Consider the following 25,677-nt stretch of genomic DNA (forward strand, 5'->3'; position numbering starts at 1 on the left):
TTCCTTCTCCAACGCATGTAAGTGAAAAGTGAAAGTGAAGTCGCTCAGTCGTGTCCAACTCTTAGCGAACCCATGGACTGCAGCCCACCAGGCCCCTCAGTCCATGGGATTTTCCAGGCAAGAGTACTGGAGTGGGGTGCCTTTGCTTTCTCCATAACTGACATTACTATACAGGGGACGACAGAAGATGAGATGGCTGGATGGCATCACTGATTCGATGAACGTTGAGTCTCAGTGAACTCCAGGAGTTGGTGATGGACACGGAGGCCTGGTGTGCTGCGATTCATGGGGTTGCAAAGAGTCAGACACGACTGAGCGACTGATCTGATCTGATACATTATAAAAACCCCCTTTATAACTGTAGTTACAATAGTTCAAAAAATATGTATATATAATAACATCAGATCAATTTTGCTATTTTTACTGCCCCATCTCTCTCTTCTGAATAAACTAATGAAAATTAAAGTAACTTAAGTATTCAATCTTTTTAAATTTAAAAAATATCTAAACTTAGGACTAGTTAATATATTTGATGGAATGCCCAGAAATTATTAAAATTTTAAATTATTACAGTTCATTTTTAAGTAAAATAATTCAGGTACATAAAATCAAAGAATCTTATTCACTAGAATTCTAGCTAGAAAAAAAAATAGTGTTAATTATTAGAGCTCAGAACTTTAGAAAGTGAACTACATTCTCCAAAGGACTATTCGCTAACTCACTACACAGAAAGTCAAGTTTAGGACAAGTGTGTGGTGAAAGTGAATTGGTATCACTAGCCAGAGTAAAAACATCTCACAAAAAGAAAGGGGAAATTTTTCTGCAGCTCCTTTGACTATAAAAAATGGGAGAGATATCTAAGCACAATTTTTTAAAAGCATCTTGTCACTGTAAGATATCCACAGCAAATGCAGCTGCTGAAGGTATGAAATTTGGAGAAAGGAAAGAGATAGTGGACGAGCAATTTAACAAAGCTTTGCTCTTTGAAGCATTATGCAGAAACTCCTAATTCCAAAGCCTCTTCGAACAAACCTGCAGTAAAAATCCTATACTATTCTTGAAAGCCTTCAAAATAGAACTGAGATCTCTTTGTACAGGACAATGTAAAGGTTGGCCCTAAAGAGTCTAGCCATACATATATTGTTACAGAGTCTCTAGTCCCAAGTATCTTTCACATCTGATAATACCTTGTTTTCTAGTATCTTCATTTGTTTATCTTTTTTTATAACTTCACATTCAATGCTTCGAGCCTAAAAAAACATTAACATCAGATTAAAAATGTTAACAGAAATTCTATTTTCTTCTATGAGTATCTTTTAGACATGGAATTATAAAGCTTAGTCTTATATTTCTAAAAAAAATAGTTATCAGCTCCGCCAGTTTATTTCAGCTACATTTTTAAAAATACATATAAAATTCTTATATTTAAAAAATTTAAAAAAAATGTTTTCATGCATATATGTTAATGTTCATTATTATCTTAGCCTCGTTATCACTTTACAATCTTTTATTAGCTTTCCCAGGTTATACTGAATTTTTAAAATTATATATAGATGTTTCCTGTCTTTTAAACACATTTTTCACAAATTTATTAAACTGAACTTTGTAACAATCCAATGATGTAGAAAAATAGGTATTATTATACCATTTTAGAAATGAGGGAAAAAAGGCTCAGATAAAGTATGGATTGGGATAAAAGAAGAGTATAACAAATTTCACCAAGAAATATTTGCAACCTGAATTATTTCCAGGAAACTGTTTCAATAAGCAAACTGAAATCCAACCACGGAAAGCTTAAAGATGCTATCAATTTGTCTTGCATTTCACTTTTTTATTAACTCATCATTAATATCTTCTACATTGGTAAAATAAATTTTAAATTCTTAGTGGAAGATTTTTGTTTTACATTAACCATCAAATTCATATTTTTTTCTACACCAACAAGATAAGTGTTTTGAAGCAGCCTCTGACACAAATTTTAAAGTAGTGAATTACATACCAAGTCTTTAGGAGACTAATTTGGGGGGGGCTGAATTTAACTAATAAATATGAAACTGAAAGAAAAAAACAGCTTTTGGGGGGCGGGGGGAAGTGGTACTGTCTAAAGAATGTTAGAGAGGCAACTCTTCCACTTCTTAGACATGTAGCTTTTTTGCACTTTTACCTTTTGGAGGCCCAGTTTCCTAATTCATGAAATGAGGACAAAAATGACTTCCAGCTTAAATAACATAAAGAATCTAGAATGTTCCTGGTCATTGCAAGTCCTTAAAAATATAGTTCATCTTACCCTTAGACTATTCCAACAGTCTTAAGCCCTCCAACATGTAAATATAATTATGACACTTCTCAGGTCAAAACTTCAATAACCTCAAACTCCTAAATATATCTGTGAGGCCTTAAATGATCTACCCTCATTTTTCCCCATCCTCATTCTTCCATTTATCTTCCCATCTCTCATCTTTCTATACTCTCTCCACCAACACCACTATCTTAAACTCCACCTTTTGGCCTAGATAAACTTGTATAGTTGTTTAAATATAGGGGCCCTCTCATATTTCCAAGGCTCTCTCATACTTCATACATTGTGTGTGCGTGTGTGTGTGTATGTGTAACTTGAAATACTCTTCTCCCTGATCTACTTATGCCTACACTACTGCCTTCCACTAATTGAATTAATCGGAGGTTTTAATATGAATTTTGCTTCTTCCAAGAAGCTTGTCCTGACTCAAGTTCAGACAGTTGTCCTTTCCATGGTCTCCAATAGCAATTATATAGAATTATATATATATATATCTTATTCTATATAGAGAGAGAATTATATATATTTTAGTCTTCTTTTTTAGTGTAAATTCCACAGTAACCCTAATCAGTTCATAAAGTTGGATGGGGACTAATCTGTCTCCAAGGGTGGGAATGCAACTCAGGCTTGGAGAGATTACTCTATCCCCTAACTGCAATGAATGGCTCAAGTATAAGTGAGCTAAACTAGGCAAGAGTCCTCACTAACATTTTTTTCAAAGCTTTGAAGACTATTCTTATAGCCTTCTAACTGATTCCAATGCCTTTCACCTCTCCCTACTCTGTTCTTAAAAATTAAAAATGTTACTTGTCTAATAAAAAACCTTAAATGGATCACTACTGCCCAACAAAACAAACTAAAACAAAACTTCAGCACCCAAAACACTGCCTGGCACATTGTAGGTAGTTAATAATATTTGTGGAATGAAGGAAAAAACAAAGTCAGGGTCTTCACAATCTAATTTGATCATTGCAATCTATTTTGGCACAATTTTCTCCCACTGTATGTTATACAACATAATCACTTCACATACTTTGTACTATTCTACTTTTGTGATAATCTTCCCTAAAAGCCTTCCTATCTCAACTCTTTGAAATCATTTCCACCAATGTACAACACAAACTTATTAATCACTTTATTAGTATATTTTATATTACTAAAGCATGAAAATCGACATTTATAAATGCTAAGTGTTAAAGAAATTTAGAATTATGCCATTATTTCTTCTAGATAAAAACCACATAAGTAAAACAACTCAACATGGCCCACATTTTTAAGGTCAACAGCCTACAACAGTCCTTGGCCCTCCAGTTATCTGTACAATAGTACACTTGTTTTTGGACACCAGCTACTGCTTTTATGATTTGAAATTTTGTGATAGAACCTACTATTAAATACAACATACATTTTCTTCACTCTTGTCCAATTTACTTTTAACTTCATCTCCTTTCTGTTTTAGTTCTTCTCTCACAGATTCCAGCTCATTCCTTAAAGGAAATAGAAGAGTGACATTGCAATAAAATCTATATTTTCATTTTATTCCCTTTCTGGAACTTCTAAAATTGACTACTGATCAGTTTAAAAATTTTTATTGGTTTATATCTTCACTTTGATTGATCATTTTTCATGCATGAGTATATACACTTCTACTCCTAAATTTAAATTAATTTATACATTTACTTTGAAATTATTTAGATCTTTATAGTTATTTTTACATAAAAAGAAACTTCAAGATAGAAAAACTTATTTCTTATTTAAGTCAAGATTTCACTTTCCTGTTTTCTTGGTCATTATTCTAAGACCCAGTCATAATGCTGTACAAATAAATAAGGGACATATATACAGGTGATTTTAATGAAGAACTGTATGACTGTGATATTTGCATATACTTGTATGCTTATGTATGTATACAGTATTTCACAGAAACATACACAGGAAACCATGATACTTCTGGAGAGGAAAACTGGATAGCAGGAAGACAAAAGGCAAGAAAGATAGTTTTCTTTCCTCATATCCCTTTGTTTCTTTGATTTTTACACCATATGCATATATAATCCTTTCAAACTTTTTTTAAAAAGCTATCTGCTGTGCATGGAAACAACAGTACTTTGTCTCAGAAGGATATTTAAAGCTATTTCTAATTGTAGACGCTCTTATTATTATAGCTGATATGTTACTAGGTCAAATGTGAATGCATGGAATAGTAATCAATCATGTGAAATAACTGGCCTCATAAAAACTGAGTCTAGGATGCTTACTCTTTGAGTTTTAAATCTTTAATTGGCACATTCTTACTTTTCCTAAATATATTATTTAGAGTTCTGTAAATCCATAGAGTAGGTAGATGTACAAAAAGATATTATCCAAATAATTTCAATTCTGTTAGATAAAAAGTAGCCTTTCTCTAAATATGTTTTCACTTTTCATCCCCAAAATGTTTAGTGGCTTAATCACAGATTTAACCTGTAATCTTCTGAAGAAGAAAAGTAAGCATATAAGACAAAAGTAATCCTTAGAAACATAATAAAAGATGACTTTCCAAATATGGAAAATAGTAACAGTTAAGTATCAGGTACTGTGCTCAGTGCTTTATTCATATTTCCTCACATAATGCCCAAACAGTCCTATGAGGGAGACATACTAGGTCTAAGGAAATATCAAATAATTTACAACAGTTAAGTTTTAATGACAACATTCTTTAATAAAACCTGAATCAAAACTTAATACATCAGAATATAAGTACAAGCAAGAGCCCCCAAATATTTGGAAATCATCTAAATTACTAATGGATTAAAAGGAAACTGGAAATATAAAAACTCTATCCCAGAGCTACCTACCGGGGAAGTATGTGCAGTATTACAATCTTTAGCAAGGTAATTTTGAAGGTCTTAGAAAATAAGATCTCCTATCAGCTGTCTATCAGGCATCTATAGATCTGTATCTGTGTGTCTGTTTATTGATCAATGGATTGCTGAAGCTTTGGACCCTTTAGCTGATGTTTCAGGGTCCATTGTAAGTGCTGTCACTATGCCCCCTCCATGCAGGTGTATGAATGGAGGAAGCAGCTATTTTTATGAGAATAACCTCCCCAAATGCAAGTGTTCTAGTGGCTACGTGGGAGGATATTGTGGAATGGGACTTTCACAAGGTGTTCCTCCAGGAACTAACGCGTCCATGCTGTTGACAATCATCCTGATCATCAGAATTGCTGCTTTAGCCGCTTTAGGATTTTTCCACTATCAGAAAACCGGCTCCCTTTTGTCTTATCTGCCCAAGCTGTCAAGCTTAAGCAGTCTCAAATCCTCTGAAAATGGAAATGGGGTGACCTTCAGATCAGGGGATGATGTTAATATGGATATTAGAGTAACTGGTTTTGGGCCTGAGTCTGCTATTGACAGATTGCTGGGAATGAGGGAACATTTTGCCACAGACTTCAGGAAGCCACCCATAATATTTGGGAACCTGATGTATGCCTCCAAGGACACTACTATCACGGCAGCTCAGCCAACAACAGCCCCGGTTAACTGAATCTGGAACAGTGTATAACAAAAACTATGGAAGTCCCATTAACCCTGCTGAACAGGGTTCAGACACAAAGCCAACTCCCTCAAGTCCTGATCAAACGCAGCCAACAAAATGAAATATCTTCAAACAAAAACCAAAACAAAGTGTCAACTTTGAAAATCCATTCTATTCCAAGATGGAGAATGAACCAAAGGTCAATGCTGCTAAGGTTTCTTGGAAAAAAGGCTCAACTCCAGGCTACAGTGCAACTACAGGCTACAGAAGATATCAAAGACACCGCGAATTGTTTAGGATTGTTTAGGATTTTGTTTTTCTGTTTTTCTTGGTGTTATCACAATCATCTACTTTAATACCTGTATGCCAGTCAGTCAAGAGGATATAGCATTATTTTAATTTAAGTCTTCTTTTGTTACAGAAGACTCAGAGGCATAGCTGTGCTGGCTATTTAGGGAATAATTAGAAACAGACTTTTGCACATTTTTTTTTTTTTTACAAACAGATGAAAAAAATTAACATTCAGTACTTTATTAAAAGAATATATTTTTCCCCTGTACTCCTGTAGTTGGTACTGTTTGTAGAAACATTGCCTTGTATGCCTTGTTTACTCATCTCATATTTTTACAAATAATTATCACCTTGTACTATATGTATATCTTTGCACTGAACCTCTCTGAAGGTAATACTATAAATATGTTGTACATTTGTAAATTTGGGAAAGATTATCACATCATTAAATTTGCTAATGAAAGTAAAAAAAACAGGTTATTTAGAAAATAATAAACATGATAAACTGCATATCAAAAACCAGGTCACAGATCTACAGTAGTGTCAGAAGTAAATTGATACTTGAAATGATTTTATTATTTGAAATGATTTTATTAATTTATTATTTGAAAAAGAGAAAGGTAAACTAAATATCAATATATCAATTTTTTAAATAACTAAAGAAAATATTAATATTTGATTGCAGACAGGAAAAAATAAACTTCTAAGTTCATTTATAAATTTATAAATTATGTATATATAATATATATTTCTATATAAATTCATAAATTATTTACATATAATATTTATAAATTATTTATAAATTTACAAAAGCAATGGGAAAAAATTTCAAAAAGAAAGCAATTTAGATTTAATAAAAACAATTTTTTTTAAATTCTGTATGACAAAATAATTACCCACAGTAAAAGGAAAACAACAGGTTAGGGAAAATATGTGCTGTAAATAAAACAAGATAAAGGATTAATATGTTTTTAAAAGCTTGACTAAATCAGTAAGAAAACAGTCAAGATCTCAAAATATTATAAGCAATGCTGCCAAGTCGCTTCAGTCGACCCCAGACTCTGTGTGACCCCAGAGACGGCAGCCCACCAGGCTCCCCAGGCCCTGGGATTCTCCAGGCAAGAACACTGGAGTGGGTTGCCATTTCCTTCTCCAATGCATGAAAGTGAAAAGTGAAAGTGAAGTCGCTCAGTCGTGTCCGACTCTTAGCAACCCCATGGACTGCAGCCCACCAGGCTCCTCCGTCCATGGGATTTGCCAGGCAAGAGTACTGGAGTGGGGTGCCATTGCCTTCTCCAATTATAGGCAACAGATATAGGCAATTTAGAAAGAAGAAACTCTAGCAAGCACACATAAAAAATTCCAGAGTTTACCCAAAACAATGAAAATTATAAATCCTAAGAACTGTAAGTTATTTCTATTATATCATCAAATAAATAAATGATAATAACCAAAAGTAATTAAAAGTTTTTATAACCAGCATTTTCATAAAACATTGGTTGTACTGCATACTTTACAAGTGATAGAACCTACCAGAAATCATTTGTCTATCAAAAGTAATTGAAATAAATTACTCAATAAATTCACACTTGAAATTTATACTTTAAGAAAAAATCTGTATGTGCCAAAACATTTACTACAGTATTATTTATGAAAGTGAAAAACTGGAAAATGTAAATATCCAAATTAAAAGAATGCTATATCCTCTTGACTGACTGGCATACAGGTATTAAAGTAGATGATTGTGATAACACCAAGAAAAACAGAAAATACTTAAAATAATATTAGAGTTTTAAAATATCTCTTCTAAGTGTTCTGACATATGATTAGTGTACTTTCTGAAATTAATATTAATTATTAGGAAATTTATGATATTTTAAAATTAATTTCTGTATCTAATATCATTATTTCAAACTAAGTATAAAATAGGCATTATTACAATTTTATTTTTAAGCAGGATTCCAAAATAGTAATTTAAGTCTAATTTTTTACTTTATTCTATAGTAAACATAAAATTAATCTAAATTAACTACAACAAGTTAATAGAAAAGAAATACTATTTTTGGCTAGTCAAAAAGGCCAATGCATTAGTCTTGCCTTAATTGTGTTTCTGTCTCTCCCAGATGTTCTATTTGTTTCAACATCCTTTCTTCTTGCCTTTTGCTATTCTAAAGAAATAATCAGTTTTGTTTATATTAATTAGTTTGCTTCAACAGAAATAAAATTGAAACTAACATTTAAGATCTTTATCTATCTTAAAATTCATTTAGTTATAAATAAAACAAGAGAATGGGTTATTTAACTTGTATAATGCCACACAACTTTTCCAGTCTTACTCTATTCCCTAATATCTATATATTAATACTAGCTAAAAAAATAAGTCTTACTTGCTGTTTCCCACTGATACTTTGAGACTGTGTCCTCTGTACATATTGTTATCGCTTTAAGGAATGCTTTTCCACTCATTGCACCTACTGAGCTCATAATTACTGATTTTTTTAAGGCAAAACTTAATGCTATATTCTTCTGAAGGCTTCTCTTTCCCCAAGGCCGAGGTGAGCCTGTGAATTCTGATAGCACTTGGTCTCCAAAATAATACATATGATATTTTAAGCACTTTTTCATTGAGTCATAAACTCCTAAAGAGGGAGGATGATATTTTATTTATCACTATATGTTCCACAGTGTCTTATATTATTTGCTAACAAATACTTGAATACTTTATTAAAATACTTTGTAAAAATCTTGATGCTTCAAATTAGAATAACTTTATCAATAGGGAGCCTCCATCTTCTGTTGCCTTTTATTACCACTGAGGATCAATATGCGTATTTTTCTTCTAAAACAAAGTATTTAGAAGAAAAAGATAATCAGATAATCTAAGATAATCAGACTTTTAAAGCTGAAAGAATCTTCAGTGATAGTCTATTCTAAGCCCCTAATTTTACAGTAAGAAAACTGTCAATGATACTTTCTTTTTCAACTCACATTAATGTCTTCTTGTTGTTTCTTGAGTTCCAGGGCCATATCACTTGTTTCTTGTGCTAGTTCTTTGTTTTCCAGTGAAAGCCTGTTGCAGCTTGCAGTTAGTTCAGTATTCTTCAGCCTATTTTTTTTTAAAACAACATATCATACCAAAATATTTACACATAAAATTATATAATATAGAATTTTATCCAAAATAATCTTAGGGGTAAGAAAGGAAAGGCTGGGGCTACAAATGAAACAAGATTGGCTTTTAGTAAAGAATTTTTGAGGCCAGATAGGTATATGGGCTTCCTAAGTGGTGCTAGTGGTAAAGAACCCGCCCAACAGGGGTTTGATCAAGATCACTTAAAGGAGGGCATGGCACCCCACTCCAGTATTCTTGCCTGGAGAATCCCATGGACAGAGGAGCCTGGCAGGCTACAGTCCATAACAGTCACAGAGTCAGACACAACTGAGGTGACTTAGCAGGCACACATGCATGTATGCACAGTAAGTATATGCTGGTTCATTACATTATTCCCTCTTTTAACATTGTATATATTTGAAATTTTTCTATAATAAGTTTTTTGAGATGTCATATATTTCCTAGCATACTTCCCATAATGCTTCCCCCTTCACCTTTCCATAAATTTTGAAAAGCATATTATTTTTTACATATTTTCTTTCTAACAGGCTGTCTCTTAAAAACTATTTCAAACTTCTGATGATTTAAGTATTACATGAGACATTAATGCTTTAATTAAATATTACAAAATCCATTAAATGAATATTAATATTTTCATTAAAATAAATAAAATATATGCATATGCACAGCACTTAAACTGCTCTTACAAGGTCTCAAATATTCTACATCAGAAGACAGATTACTACTGTTACTAGTTGCAGCCAGGATCAATTTTAAATGAGGGAAGGGAAATGTGTGGCTCATGGAATGATTTCAGAAGCACCTATATCTCCTACTTACTGATGCTGGAAACTCATCAAAGTGTTTTAATTAAAAAATGAAAAGTTGAAAGAACAAATATACCAAGGATAACACAAATTTATATTAATCAGTTAATTCATTAAAAAGGACTTTGGTTAATAGATGAATTTTACCCAGAGCCCCTACAAAAGTATTGTTGAAAAGTACCAGAAGCTGGGAATGGGAGCTGAAAGAGAAGTGACAAGATGCTGAGTAAATTGTTTATTTCTTATTTTTATCTAGAGTTGAAAAGCAACCAGAACACAAAAATTATGCTCTCCACTAGACTGCCTCCTTGAATTTAGTTCTCCCTGAGTGACAACACAACAATTATTTCCTCCTATTTTCTCTAGAAATTAAATTTACTAAGTAAGTTAAGCAACTAAATATTATGCTTGGACAATATAAGAGATGAATTTGTATTTCTGTCATTTCATCAATTCAAACCTACAAAGCAATTTAGTAAAACAACCAAAAAAACTATAGCTAGAACTACAAATGATTATTTTTATAAGAAACTAAATAATCTCCAAAAAAAATATATCACTCTTCTAATATAGTTCTCAAGTTCGTGATATACTCTTATGTCAATAATACGTAGTTTCTTTAACAATGAAATTGATAAATTATTTTGATCTTTAATCAGAAATAAAAACTTTAAGCCTATTCAAAAAAGCATTATACATAATTTACTAATTTAGTATTAACTACAGTGAAGAGTAGTTAATATTTTATAATACTACAGAAAGTTTAGGAATTGAACACACAAACTACTTTATAGATAGAAAACATACTTCTCATTTTCAAGCTCAGTTTTCAGCTCTTTAACCTGATTTGAATAATGCTGTTCACTTGTTGCAATGGCAGTTAACTGTATTTCCAAATCATGTACTTTTTTCTGGAAAATAAACACATATTATCACAGCAAATGCCTTTACAATTTGCTCACTTAAGAAGTATGGTCACTCTATGTAAGCAAGTTATATACTTGGTAAAAAATATGTCAAAATTTTTAAATTGATTTAATGCCATAGTCATTATAATTTCAATACAGTGAGCAATGACAAATGCAATACTAAAAGTAAATTTCATTTTCATATTCTGAAGCTCAACCAGTAAAATTAGACTTGAAGTGAAGTGAAGTGGCTCAGTCATGTCCAGCTCTTTGCGACACCATGGACTGTAGCCTGCCAGGCTCCTCCGTCCATGAGGTTTTCCAGGCAAGAATACTGGAGCGGGTTGCCATTTCCTTCTCCAGTGGATCTTCCCAACCCAGGGATCGAACCCAGGTCTCCCTCATTGTAGGCAGATGCTTTTAGCATCTGAGCCACTAGGGAATATTATAAAATACTGTTGTCTGTCTTATACTACCAAGTAATAAATTTCAACTGAAATATCATTATTAAGAAAAAATATATTAGTTAATGAAATCAAGCAATATCAGAAAAGTAAGCTGCTCTGTTAGAAAGACAATTACAATGTTAATACTATAATAAACTGAAAACACTTTTTAAAAATAAAAGACATTCTAAAACTATAACATGAGAACTATAAACTAAGAACTTAATAAAAGCTAAAATTAAAAGTATCAATTAATAAATACTTACAAGACATCAAGAAATGTATTATTATAAACCATGCTTATATTATTGGTATCTTAAATGTTGACATTTCTCTGCCTCATTATAATATGGAGGTTTTCTGTTTTAAATCAATTACAGCAGAAACACATGTTCAAGAGGAATTAAATACAGCAGAAACACATGTTCAAGAGGAATTTTGTGAAGCAATCTTGTGCAACTCTAAAAGCCATATAATCTACAATGTAAATCTGTACCCTACTAGCAAAACACTTGAAAGAAAAAAATGTATCCTTTTTAAACGAACCTCTCTGGTTTGGAGAAGCCCAGTTAGTTCTTGTTCTGCTTCTTTTAATTCTTCAGCAATCTTCTCAAATTGTTTCTTCTCATCTAAAAGCTTTTGTTTTTCTGCCTATTTTAAGAACATGAACAAATCATGATAACCAAAGCATATACACATTCAAAATAATCAAACTTCTCAAATATAGTTGTGAAGAGAATTATGACTTTCTCTTTGGTTAAATTTTTTTAAAAAGAGAAAACAAGTCATTAAGTAAATTCCAAAACTAAATATGATGACAGGATTTAATGGACAGAGCCCTGTAAGTTTTTATTTAAAAAGACTCATACAGACAGAAAGACAAGTGGCAAAGGAGTAGTCAAATGTAGAATGCATCTCTCTTCAAAGATATATCAGGAATACCTCTTCAGATGCAGAAGACCTTGCAGAGCACCAGCTGAAACTGGCAGGAGTCCCTGACCACTGGAACCATGCAAAAATCAACAGGATAAAGGAAGAAAAGGGAAAAAGAGGAGGAGAGTGAACAGGACCGGACCTGCACCCACGGAGTAGGGGAGCTGAAGCAGGGGTGAGGACCTCACACAGGGGCAATTGAGGCTGTTGGAGAGTGAAGCGGCTGATCTGTGAAAGTCTGAATGGAGTAAGAACCACACAGACAATCCATGCCACAGCCTTACATAGCCCAGACAGGAATGCAAGTCCACTGGAATGTATGGTGGCTGGGAGCTGGAGCATAGTGATTAGAGAGCAATCCCAGACTGCTGTTGACTGTGGGGAGATGGCCCAAAGGGACAGGAGGGAGTAGATCAGAGTGTGGAATGCCTTTGGAGCAAAACCAGGAAGCAGGGCACTACTGCTGAGTTAGGGGCAGAGGGTGGAGCCATCACTGTAGCCCCTCTCCCCACACGCAAGTGCCAGCAGCTGACCAATAGAGAAAGAGCCCAGAGAGCATGGCCCTTTGAGTCCTGATATGTCAAACAATAGACAAGGACCAGCCAGGCAGGCCCTTTGCAAGTCCAGCTGCCAAAGGCTAGAAAAAGATTCTATTAATAATAGTACTATATCTCCTGCACCTTGGCCACTGGCATCCCTAGACACATAACATCATGAAGGTCCCCACGATCCAAGCAACTGTGCCACCTCCAAGTTTGATCCTTACTGGAGGCAAAGCAGTCAGAGACTAGAAAAAAATCCTAAAATGCTGTATCTCCTCTGCCCATAGTCACCATCTTCCCTGCACACCTGGCATCGCCAGGGTCCCTGCAATCCAAGTAGCTGTGCCATCTCCATGCTTGATCCCCACTAGGGCAGAGATACCATAGGTTAGAAAAAACCCTAATAGTGTCATATCTCCTGTGCCTGTAGTAACCAGATTTCCCTGCATACTTGGCATTGCCAGGGTCCCTGTAATCCAAACAGCTGCTCCACCTACACACCCAGTCCTCACTAGCACAGAATCAAACCCTCCAGTACACTCTCAGGGAAAGACCCTGATGCTGGGAAAGATTGAAGGCAAGAGAAGGGGACAACAGAGGTGGTTGGATGGCATCACCGGCTCAATGGACATGGACTTGGGTGGATTCCGGGAGTTGGTGATGGACAGGGAGGCTTGGCATGCTGTGGTTCATGGGGTCACAAAGAGTCAGACATGACTGAGTGACTGAACCGAACTGATAGTAGCATCTCAATACACAAGGCAAACACTAACAGACATAAAAGGGAAAATCAACAGTAACACAATAATCGTAGTGGACTTTAAAACCCCACTTACACCAATGGACAAATCATCAAAAAAAAATTAATAAGGAAACACAACCCTAAAATGACACAATAGACTCAGTTTAGTTCAGTTCAGCCACTCAATCGTGTCTGACTCTTTGAAACCCAATGAACTGCAGCACACCAGGCTTCCCTGTCCATTACAAACTCCCAGAGCTTGCTCAAACTCATGTTGATCGAGTCGGTGATGCCATCCAACAATCTCATCCACTGTCATCCCCTTCTCCTCCCACCTTCAATCTTTCCCTGCATCAGAGTCTTTTCCAATGAGTCAACTCTTTGCATGAGGTGGCCAAAGTACTCGAGTTTCAGCTTTAGCATCATTTCTTCCAAAGAACATCCAGGGCTGATCTCCTTTAGAATGGACTGTTTGGATCTCCCTGAAGTCCAAGGGACTCTCAAGAGTCTTCTCCAACACCACAGTTCAAAAGCATCAATTCTTCAGCACTCAGATTTCTTTATAGTCCATCTCTCATATCCATACATGACTACTGGAAAAACCATATTTTTGACTAGATGGGCCTTTGTTGGCAAAGTAATATCTCTACTTTTTAATATGCTGTCTAGTTTGATCATAACTTTTCTTCCAAGAAGTAAGTGTCTTTTAATTCCATGGCTGCAATCACCACCTGCAGTAATTTAGGAGCCCAAGAAAGTAAAGTTTCTCACTGTTTCTATTGTTTCCCCATCTATTTGCCATGAAGTGGTGGGACTGAACGTCATGATCTTAGTTTTCTGAATGTTGAATTTCAAGCCAGCTTTTTTCTCTCTTCTTTCACTTTCATCAAGAAGCTCTTTAGTTCCTCTTCCCTTTCTACCATAAGGGTGGTGTCATCTGCATATATATGGGCCTAACTCATATCTACAGGACATTCTATCCAAATGCAGCAGAATACACTTTCTTCTCGAGTGCACATAGAACATTATCCAGGATAGATAACATCATGTGTCACAAATCAAGTCTCAGTAAAATTAAGAAAAATGAAATTGTATCTGGCATCTTTTCTGACCACAAGGCTATGAGAATACATATTAAAGGAAAAAAATGTTAAAAAACACATATGTGGATGCTAAACAATATGCTTCTAAATAACCAAAAGGTCACTGAAGAAATCAAAGAGGAAGTCAATATCTAGAAACAAATGAAATGAAAACACAACAAACCAAAACTTTTGAGAAGCAGCAAAAGCAGTTCCAAGCGGGAAGTTATAGAAGCCTACCCCAAGAAATGAGTAAAACATTAAATAAACAACCTAACCTTACACCTAAAGCAACCAGAGAAAGAACAAAACCACAAAGTTAGTAGAAGTAAAGAAATCATAAAGATCAGAGCAAAAATAAAAGTAAAAGAAGTGAAGAAAACAGTAGCAGAAATCAATAAAACTAAAAGCTGGTTCTTTGAGAAGACAAATAAAACTGACAGACTTATCAAGGAAAAAAGTGAGAAATTCACAGCAAACATTATTTTCAAAGGTGAAAAACTGAAAACATTTTCTCTAAGATCAGGAATAAAACAAGGGTGCTCACCCTCGCCACTATAATTCAACATAATTTTGGAAGTCCTAGCAATGGAAATCAGAGAAGAAAAAGAAATAAAAGGAATCCCAACTGAAAAAAAGAAGTAAAACACTCACTGTTTGCAGAAAACATGTTACTATACATAGAAAACCCTAAAGATATCACCAGAAAATTACTAATCAATGAATTTAGTAAAGTCTCAGGATACAAAATCAATACACAGAAATCTCTTGCATTCCTATACACTAACAATTTAAAATCAACAGAGAAATTAAGGAATCAATCCCACTCACCACTGCAACAAAAAGAGTGAAATACCTAGGAATAAACCTATTTAAGGAGACAAAGGACCTGTATGTAGAATTATAAATCACTGTCGAAAGAAATCAAAAACCACACAAACTAATGGAGAGATACATCATGTTCCTGGATTTAAAGAACCAATATTGTGAAAATAACTATACTATCCAAAGCAGTCTACAGAGTCAATGCAATCTCTATCAAATTACCAATGGCATTTTTCACAGAACTAGAACAAAAAATTTCACAATTCATGTGTGTGTGTGTGTTAGTCATTCAGTCACATCCAACTCTTTGAAATCCCATGGACTGTAGCCCACCAGGCTTCTCTGTCCATGGAAATCTCTAAGCAAAATAATGGAGTGGGTTGTCATCTCCTTCTCCAGGAGATCTTCCCAACCCAGGGATCGAACCCAGGTCTCCTGCATTGCAGGCAAATTCTTTACCACCTGAGCCACCAGGGAAGCCAATTTGTATGGAAACACAAAAGAACCCAAATCGCCAAAGCAATTTTGAGAAAGAAGAATGGAGCTGGAGGAGTAATCTTTCCTGACATCAGACTATACGACAAAGCTACAATCATCAAAACAGCATGGTCAGATCAGATCAGTCGCTCAGTCGTGTCTGACTCTTTGCAACCCCATGAATCGCAGCACGCCAGGCCTCCCTGTCCATCACCAACTCCCGGAGTTCACTCAGACTCATGTCCATCAAGTCAGAGATGCCATCCAGCCATCTCATCCTCTGTCATCCCCTTCTCCTTCTGCCCCCAATCCCTCCCAGCATCAGAGTCTTTTCCAATGAGTCAACTCTTTGCATGAGGTGGCCGAAGTTCTTCAGTTTCAGCTTTAGCATCATTCCTTCCAAAGAAATCCCAGGGCTGATCGCCTTCAGAATGGACTGGTTGGATCTCCTTGCAGTCCAAGGGACTCTCAAGAGTCTTCTCCAACACCACAGTTCAAAAGCATCAATTCTTGGGCGCTCAGCCTTCTTCCCAGTCCAACTCTCACATCCATACATGAGCACTGGAAAGACCATAGCCTTGATTAGACGGACCTTTGTTGGCAAAGTGATGTCTCTGCTTTTGAATATGCTATCTAGGTTGGTCATAACTTTCCTTCCAAGGAGTAAGCGTCTTTTAATTTCATGGCTGCAGTCACCATCTACAGTAATTTTGGAGCCCAGAAAAATACAGTCTGACACTGTTTCCACTGTTTCCCCAACTATTTGCCATGAAGTGGTGGGACCGGATGCCATGATCTTCATTTTCTGAATGTTGAGCTTTAAGCCAACTTTTTCACTCTCCACTTTCACTTTCATCAAGAGGCTTTTGAGTTCCTCTTCACTTTCTGCCATAAGGGTGGTGTCATCTGCATATCTGAGGTGATTGATATTTCTCCTGGCAATCTTGATTCCAGCTTGTGTTTCTTCTAGTTCAGCATTTCTCGTGATGTACTCTGCATATAAGTTAAATAAACAGGATGACAATATACAGCCTTGACGAACTCCTTTTCCTATTTGGAACCAGTCTTTTGTTCCATGTCCAGTTTTCACTGTTGCTTCCTGACCTGCATACAAATTTCTCAAGAGGCACATCAGGTGGTCTGTTATTCCCATCTCTTTCAGAATTTTCCACAGTTTCTTGTGATCCACACAGTCAAAGGCTTTGGCATAGTCAATAAAGCAGAAATAGATGCTTTTCTGGAACTCTCTTGCTTTTTCCATGATCCAGCGATGTTGGCAATTTGATCTCTGGTTCCTCTGCCTTTTCTAAGACCAGCTTGAACATCAGGAAGTTCACGGTTCACATATTGCTGAAGCCTGGCTTGGAGAATTTTGAGCATTACTTTACTAGCATGTGAGATGGGTGCAATTGTGTGGTAGTTTGAGCATTCTTTGGCATTGCCTTTCTTTGGGATTGGAATGAAAAGTGACCTTTTCCAGTCCTGTGGCCACCGCTCAGTTTTCCAAATTTGCTGGCATATTGAGTGCAGCACTTTCACAGCATCATCTTTCAGGATTTGAAATAGCTCAACTGGAATTCCATCACCTCCACTAGCTTTGTTTGTAGTGATGCTTTCTAAGGCCCACTTGACTTCACATTCCAGGATGTCTGGCTCTAGGTCAGTGATCACATCATCGTGATTATCTGGGTCATGAAGAGCTTTTTTGTACAGTTCTTCTGTGTATTCTTGCCATCTCTTCTTAATATCTTCTGCTTCTGTTAGGTCCATACCATTTCTGTCCTTTATTGAGCCCATCTTTGCATGAAATGTTCCTTTGGTATGTCTGATTTTCTTGAAGAGTTCCCTAGTCTTTCCCATTCTGTTGTTTTCCTCTATTTCTTTGCATTGATCACTGAAGAAGGCTTTCTTATCTCTTCTTGCTATTCTTTGGAACTCTGCATTCAGATGTTTATATCTTTCCTTTTCTCCTTTGCTTTTCACTTCATTGTTAGAGAAAAGCAAATCAAAACCACACTGAGGTGTTACCACACAGCAGTCAGAATGGTCATCATCATCAAATTCTAAAAACAATAAATGCTACAGAGGATGTGGAGAAAAGAGAACCCTCTTACACTGTTGGTGGAAATATAAATTGATACAGCCATTATGAGGGAGAAGGCGATGGCACCCCACTCCAGTACTCTTGCCTGGAATATCCCATGGATGGAGGAGCCTGGTGGGCTGCAGTCCATGGGGCCACAAAGAGTCCGACACGACTGAGTGACTTCCCTTTCACTTTTCACTTTCATGCATTGGAGAAGGAAATGGCAACCCACTCCAGTGTTCTTGCCTGGAGAATCCCAGGGACGGGGGAGCCTGGTGGGCTGCCGTCTATGGGGTCACACAGAGTCGGACATGACTGAAGTGACTTAGCCGCAGCAGCACAGCCACTATGAAGAATAGTATGGAGATTCCTTAAAAACCTAGAAATATAACTATTAATACCACATGACCCAGAAATCCCACTACTGGGCAGATATCCTCATAGACTCATAATTCAGAAAGACACATGTACCCCCATGTTCACTGCAGCACTATTTACAATAGCCAGGACATGGAAGCAACCTAGATGTCCATCGACAGAAGTATGGATAAAGAAATTGTGGTATATATACAATGGAATATTACTCAGTCATAAAAAGGAATGAATTTCAGTCAGTTTAACTGAGATGGATGAACCTAGAGCCTTTATACAGAGTGAAGTAGGTCAGAAAGAGAAAAATAAATATTAACACATATATATGGAATCTAGAAAATGGTACTGATGAACCTATGTGTAGGGCAGTGATGGAGACATAGACATAGAGAATGAACCCGTGGACACATCAGAAGAAAGAGACAATGGGACAAATTGAGAGAGTAACACTGAAATATATACATTACCATGTGTAATAGGAAGCTGCTGTCTAATACAGGGAGCTCAGCCCAGTGATTTTTGACAACATAGAGAGGTGGAACGGGAAGGGCAGGAGGGAGATTCAAGAGGGAGGGAATATATGTATATTTATGGCTGATTCACATTGTTGTACAATAGAAACCAACACAAAATTATAAAGCAATTATCCTCCAATTAAAAATACTTTAAAAAAGAAATGCTTTTTAGATTGGAAGAATTATTGTTATTAATATGACCATATCATCCAATGCAATCTACAGATTTAATACAATCCCTATCAAAATACCCATTACATTTTTTACAGAACTAAAACAAGTAATCCTAGAATATATAGAGAGCCACAAAAGACCATGAGTTGTCAAGAAATCCTGGGGGCAAAAAAAAAGAACAAAGCTGGAGGTACATCCTCAATGACTTCAGATGATATTACAAAGCTAAGTAATCAAAACAGTATGGTACTGGCACAAAACTAGACACACAGATGAATGAAACAAAATAGGGAGCTCAGAAATAAATCCACACACCTATTGTCAATTAAGCTATAATAAAAGGGTCAATAGAGAAAAGGCAGTCTCTTTGGTGCTGGGAAAACTGGACAACTACATGTGAAATAATGAAGTTCGAAATATTCTCTAACACCATATATAAAAATAATGCAAAATGGATTAAAACCTAAATGTAAGACTAGAAACTATAAAATTCCTAGAGGAAAACATAGGCAGGATACTTTTTGACATAAATCATAAGCAATATTTTCTTGGATCAGCCCCTAAGGCAAAAAAAACAAAAATAAATAGATGAAACCCAAGTAAACTTAAAAGCTTTTGCATAGGAAAAGAAACCATCTAGTAAACAAAAAGACAACCTACAAAATAGAAGAAAATATTTGCAAATGATAGACTGACAATAAATTAATATTCAAAAGATACAGACAGCTCATAGAACTCAATATCATACCAGTCAAATCATAAAATGGACAGAAGACCTGTATAATCATTTTTCCAAAGAATGTGTCCAAATGGCTAACAGGCACATGAAAAAATGCTCAGCATAACTTATTACTAGTGAAATGCAAATCAAAAACACAACTAAATATCACCTCACAACTATGAGAATAGCTGTCACCAAAAAGTCTACAAATAACAAATGTTGGAAAGGATGTAGAGAAAAGAGAACCCTGGTACACTGTTGGTGGGAATAAATTGAGGCAGCCACTATGAAAAACAGTATGGAGGTTCCTTTAAAAACTAAAAGTTACCAAATGTTGAAGTAATTCCACTCTGGGCACATATCCAAAAAAAATAAAACACAAACTCAAAAAGATAAATGCAGTCCAATGTTTACAGCCACCCTATTTACAACAGCCAAGGAAACCCAGAAGCAACTCAAGTGCCCATCAATAGATGATTGGATTAAGAGATGTCTACACACACACACACACACACACACACACACTACTCAGCCATAAAAAAGAATGAAATACTGCCATCTGCTGCAATATGAATGGACCTTAGTAAAAAAGTCAGAGAACTACAAATATCATATGACTTATATGTGGCATTTAAAAAATAATACAAATTAATGTATATACAAGACAGAAACATACTCACAAATGTAGAAAGCAAACAGAGTTACCATAGGGGAGAAGGAAGTGGGAGAGACAAATTAGGGGTAGGAGGTTAACAAATACAAGCTACTACAAACAAAACAGATAATCAACAGGATATACTGTATAGCACATGGAATTATATTCAATATCTTATAATAACCTACAATGGAATATAATCTGAAAAAAACTAATCACTCTGCTGTACACCTCAAAGTAGCACAATCTATAAAATCAACTATACTTCAACAACAACAAAAAGAAAGCTCTGATAGATTTTACAAAAATAAACCTGTTTAACTTTGAAAAAAATATATATTTTAAATGTCAATAAGAACGTACCTAATAATCATCACTTTAAGTGAAATGGACTAAGGGACTAAATTCTCCCAATAAAAGACAAAGAGTATCTGAGTGAACATAAAAAAAAAAATATATATATATATATATATACACACACTTCCTATAAGAGACTTACCTCAGATCTAAAGACACAGCTAAAAGTGAGGGGATAGAAAAAAGTATTCCATGCAAATTTAAATCAAAAGTAAGCCAGGGTAACAACACTTACATCAAACAAAGACTCTTACAAAAGACAAAGGACATTACATGATGACCAAGGGATTAATCAAAAAGATGATGCAATAATTATAAATATATATGCACCCAACATAGAAGTATCTAAATACATACTACAAATTCACAGACATAGAGTGGGCAGTTGACAGTAACACAATAACAGGGAACATTAAAACCCCATTTACATCAATAGACAGATTATCCAGACAAAAAACCAATGGCCTTAAATGACAAATTCGACCAAATGAACTTAACATATTTATAAAGAACATCCCATCCAAAATCAGTAGAATATAGTTTCCTTTAAAGTATATATGGAACATTTTCCAAGATAGACCACATGCTAGGCCACAAAAATTATCAGTAAATTTAAGAAAATTCAATTCATATAAAGCATCTTTTCTGACCACACTATGAGTCTAGAAATCAACTACAAAGAAAAAAACTACAAGGGAAAAAAATCCTCAAACATGTGGAGACTAAACAATATGCTACCAACAACCAATGGATCAATGAAAACATAAAATACATGGTGACAAATAAAAATGAAAAAACAACAATCCAAAATCTAAGAGATGCAGCAAACTCAGTTCTAAGATGGCAGTTTATTGTGATACAAGTCTACTGCTAAGTCGCTTCAGTTGTGTCTGACTCTGTGTGACCCCATAGACGGCAGCCCACCAGGCTCCCCCGTTCCCTGGGATTCTCCAGGCAAGAACACTGGAGTGGGTTGCCATTTCCTTCTCCAATGCATGAAAGTGAAAAGTGAAAGGGAAGTCGCTCAGTCGTGTCCGACCCTCAGCAACCCCATGGACTGCAGCCTTTCAGGCTCCATCCATGGGATTTTTCAGGCAAGAGTACTGGAGTGGGGTGCCATTGCCTTCTCTGGTGATACAAGTCTACCTCACAGGAAACAACAAAAAAAATCTCAAATAACCTAACCGACACTCAAAGGAAGCAGAAAAGTCACTAGAAGAAAGAAAATCATAAAAATCAGAGCTAAATTTTTAAAGAAAGACTAAAGCAACAATAGAAGGAGGGTTCAGGATGGGGAACACATGTATACCTGTGGCGGATTCATTTTGATATTTGGCAAATCTAATACAGTTATGTAAAGTTTAAAAATAAAATAAAATTAAAAAAAAAAAAAAAAAAAAGAAAAAAAAAAAAGAAAGATCAACAAAACCATGAGCTGGTTATGTGAAAAGATAAAGTTGATAAAACTTTAGGAGGTTCATCAAGAGAAAAAGAGGGCCCAAATCAACAAAACCAGAAATAAAAAAGAAATACAACCAATACCACAGAAATACAAAGGATCATGAAAGATTATTATGAACAATTAAATGCCAATTAAATGGATATCCTAGAAGAAAATGACAAATTCCTTAAAAATGTACAATTTTCTAAACATAAACCAGGTAGACACAGAAAGTATAAACCAACCAATTACCAGTAATGAAATTGAATTATTAATTTTAAAAATTTCCAACAAACAAAATTCTAGGACTAGATGGCTTCATAGATGAATTCTACCAAACATTTAAAGGGAAATTAAACCTGTCCTTCTCAAACTAGTCTAAAAAACTGCAAAGGGAGGAACTCTTCCAAACTAATTCTGCCAGGCCAGTATTACCCTATTTACAAAACCAGACAAAGACGTCACAAAAACAGAAGATTAAAGGCCAACAGCATTGATGAAATTAGATACAAAAATCCTCAGCAAAATATTATCAAACCAAGTCTATATAGTCAAAGCTATGGTTTTTCCAGTAGTCACGTATGGATGTGAGAGCTGGACCACAAAGAAGGCTGAGCACCAAAGAATTGATGCTTTTGAACTGAGGTGTTGGATAAGACTCTTGAGAGTCCCTTGGACTGCAAGAAGATCAAAACAGTCAATCCTAAAGGAAATCAATCCTGAATATTCATTGGAAGGACTGATGCTGAAGCTGAAGCTCCAATACTTTGGCCACCTGAAGTGAAGAGCCAAGTCATTAGAAAAGACCCTAATTCTGGAAAAGATTGAAGGCAGGAGGAGAAGGGGATGACAGAGGATGAGATGGTTGAATGGTATCACCGACTCAATACACATGAGTTTGAACAAGATCCGGGAGATGGTGAAGGACAGGGAAGCCTGGCATGCTACAGTCCATGGAGACACAAAGAGTCAGACACAACTGAGCAACTGAACAGCAACAAGGTTCAATAATACATTAAATACACCATGATCAAGTGGGATTTATCCCAAAGATACCAGGATGGCTCAATATCTGCAAATCAATGTGATACGCCACATTAACCAATTGAAGAATAAGAATCATATGATCATCTCAATAGATGCAGAAAAAGTTTTTGACAAATTCAATATCAATTTATGCTAAAAACTGTCCAGAAAGTGAGTATAGACAGAACATACCTCAGCATAACAAAGACTATATATAACAAGCCCACAGCTAATATCACACTCAATGATCAAAAGCTAAAAGTATTGCTTTTGAGATCAGCAATAAGACAAGGATGCCCACTATCACCACTTCTATCTAACATAGAATTGAAAATCCTAGCCACATCTATCATAAAAGGAAAAGGATAAAAGGAATCCAAATTACAAAGGAAGAAATAGAACTGTCACTGTTTGTAGATAACATGATACCATAAACAGGAAATCCTAAAAAACACCACCAAAAACCTACTAGAACTCAAAGATTTCAGTAAAGTTGGAGGTACAAAATTAATACACAGAAATCTGTTACATTTCTATGGACTAACAACAAACTATCTGAAGGAAAAAATAAGAAAACAACCCCATTTACAATCACATCAAAGAGAATAAAATACCTAGGAAAAATTGTAAGAAGAAAAAAAATCTTTACTTGAAAAACTATAAGTCACTAATGAAAGAAATGGAAACCAACCAAAAAAAAGATAAAAAGATACACTATGTTCATGGACTCAAAAATTAATGTTAAAATGACCATACTACCTAAGGCAATCTACAGATTCATTGCATTCCTATCAAAATACCAATGGCACTTTCCACCATACTATAACATAATTAATGCACAACAAAAGAGACAAGAAATACAATGGAGAGAAGACAGCCTCTTTCATAAATGGTATGGGGAACACTGGACAGCTACATGTGAAAGAATCAAACTGGATTACTGACTCACACCATGCACAAAAATACATTCAAATGGATTACAGATTTAAGGGTCAGAAAGAAATAGGCAAGGGAGACTAAGAGGTACAAACTTCCAGTTGCAAATAAATGAGTCACAGGTATGAAATGTACAATGTGGAGAATACATGCTAAGTAGCTTCAGTTGTGTCTGACTCTTTGCAACCCTATGGACTGTAGCCCACCAGGCTCCTCTGTCCATGGGATTCTCCAGGCAGGAAAACTGGATTTCCTCCTCCAATGGATCTTTATAACCCAGGGATCAAACCTGCATCTCTTATGTCTCCTACACTGGCAGGCAGGTTCTTTACCACTAGCACAACATGGAAAGATAATATAGTCAATACCCGTGTAATATCTTTGTGTGGTGACATGTTGTAACTAGACTTATCACAGTCATCATTTTGAACTGTTTATAAATATAAAATCACTGGTGTGTGAAAGGAACTAACATACTGTTTTAGGTCACTTATACTTCAAAAATAAACTCTTAAAAAAGAGATCAGATTTATGGTTATGGAATTGTGTCCACTAGAGAAGGGAATGGCAAACCACTTCAGCATCCTTGCCTTGAGAACCCCAAGAACAGTATGAAAAGGCAAAATGATAGGATACTGAAAGAGGAACTCCACAGGTCAGTAGGTGCTCAATATGCTACTGGAGATCAGTGGAGAAATAACTCCAGAAAGAATGAAGGGATGGAGCCAAAGCAAAAACAATACCCAGTTGTAGATATGACTGGTAATAGAAGCAAGGTCCGATGCTGTAAAGAGCAATATTGCATAGGAACCTGGAATGTCAGGTCCATGAATCAAGGCAAATTGGAAGTGGTCAAACAGAAGATGGCAAGAGTGAACGTCGAAATTCTAGAAATCAGCAAACTAATATGGACTGGAATGGGTGAATTTAACTCAGATGACCATTATATCTACTACTGCGGGCAGGAATCCCTTAGAAGAAATGGAGTAGCCATCATGGTCAACAAGAGTCCGAAATGCAATACTTGGATGCAATCTCAAAAATGACAGAATGATCTCTGTTCGTTTCCAAGGCAAACCATTCAATATCACAGTAATCCAAGTCTATGCCCAACAAGTAACGCTGGAGAAGCTGAAGTTGAACGGTTCTATGAAGACCTGTGGGACCTTTTAGAACTAACACGCCCAAAAGATGTCCTTTTCATTATAGGGGACTGGAATGCAAAAGTAGGAAGTCAAGAAACATCTGGAATAACAGGCAAATTTGGCCTTGGAATATGGAATGAAGCAGGGCAAAGGCTAATAGAGTTCTGCCAAGAGAACGCACTGGTCATAGCAAATACCCTCTTCCAACAACACAAGAGAAGACTCTACACATGGACATCACCAGAT

The 25,677-nt window shown here is 35.6% G+C and overlaps 1 protein-coding gene across 12 annotated transcripts in view; it reads right to left on the reverse strand.

Moving 5' to 3' along the window:
• The window catches only part of SYCP1 (synaptonemal complex protein 1), a 152,039-nt gene that overhangs the window by 63,396 nt on the left and 62,966 nt on the right, over nucleotides 1-25,677 (reverse strand). For all 12 annotated transcript variants that reach the window (XM_055584635.1, XM_055584637.1, XM_055584636.1 and 9 more), the window contains 6 exons: nucleotides 11,949-12,053; nucleotides 10,856-10,959; nucleotides 9,098-9,215; nucleotides 8,207-8,277; nucleotides 3,705-3,786; nucleotides 1,188-1,250 (listed from right to left, as the gene is read on the reverse strand). In XM_055584635.1, the coding sequence (XP_055440610.1) occupies nucleotides 1,188-1,250; nucleotides 3,705-3,786; nucleotides 8,207-8,277; nucleotides 9,098-9,215; nucleotides 10,856-10,959; nucleotides 11,949-12,053 (543 nt within the window). The remainder of the gene's footprint in view (nucleotides 1-1,187; nucleotides 1,251-3,704; nucleotides 3,787-8,206; nucleotides 8,278-9,097; nucleotides 9,216-10,855; nucleotides 10,960-11,948; nucleotides 12,054-25,677) is intronic.

The sequence above is a fragment of the Bubalus kerabau genome, chromosome 6, assembly GCF_029407905.1.
Source record: "Bubalus kerabau isolate K-KA32 ecotype Philippines breed swamp buffalo chromosome 6, PCC_UOA_SB_1v2, whole genome shotgun sequence".
NCBI lineage: Eukaryota > Metazoa > Chordata > Mammalia > Artiodactyla > Bovidae > Bubalus > Bubalus kerabau.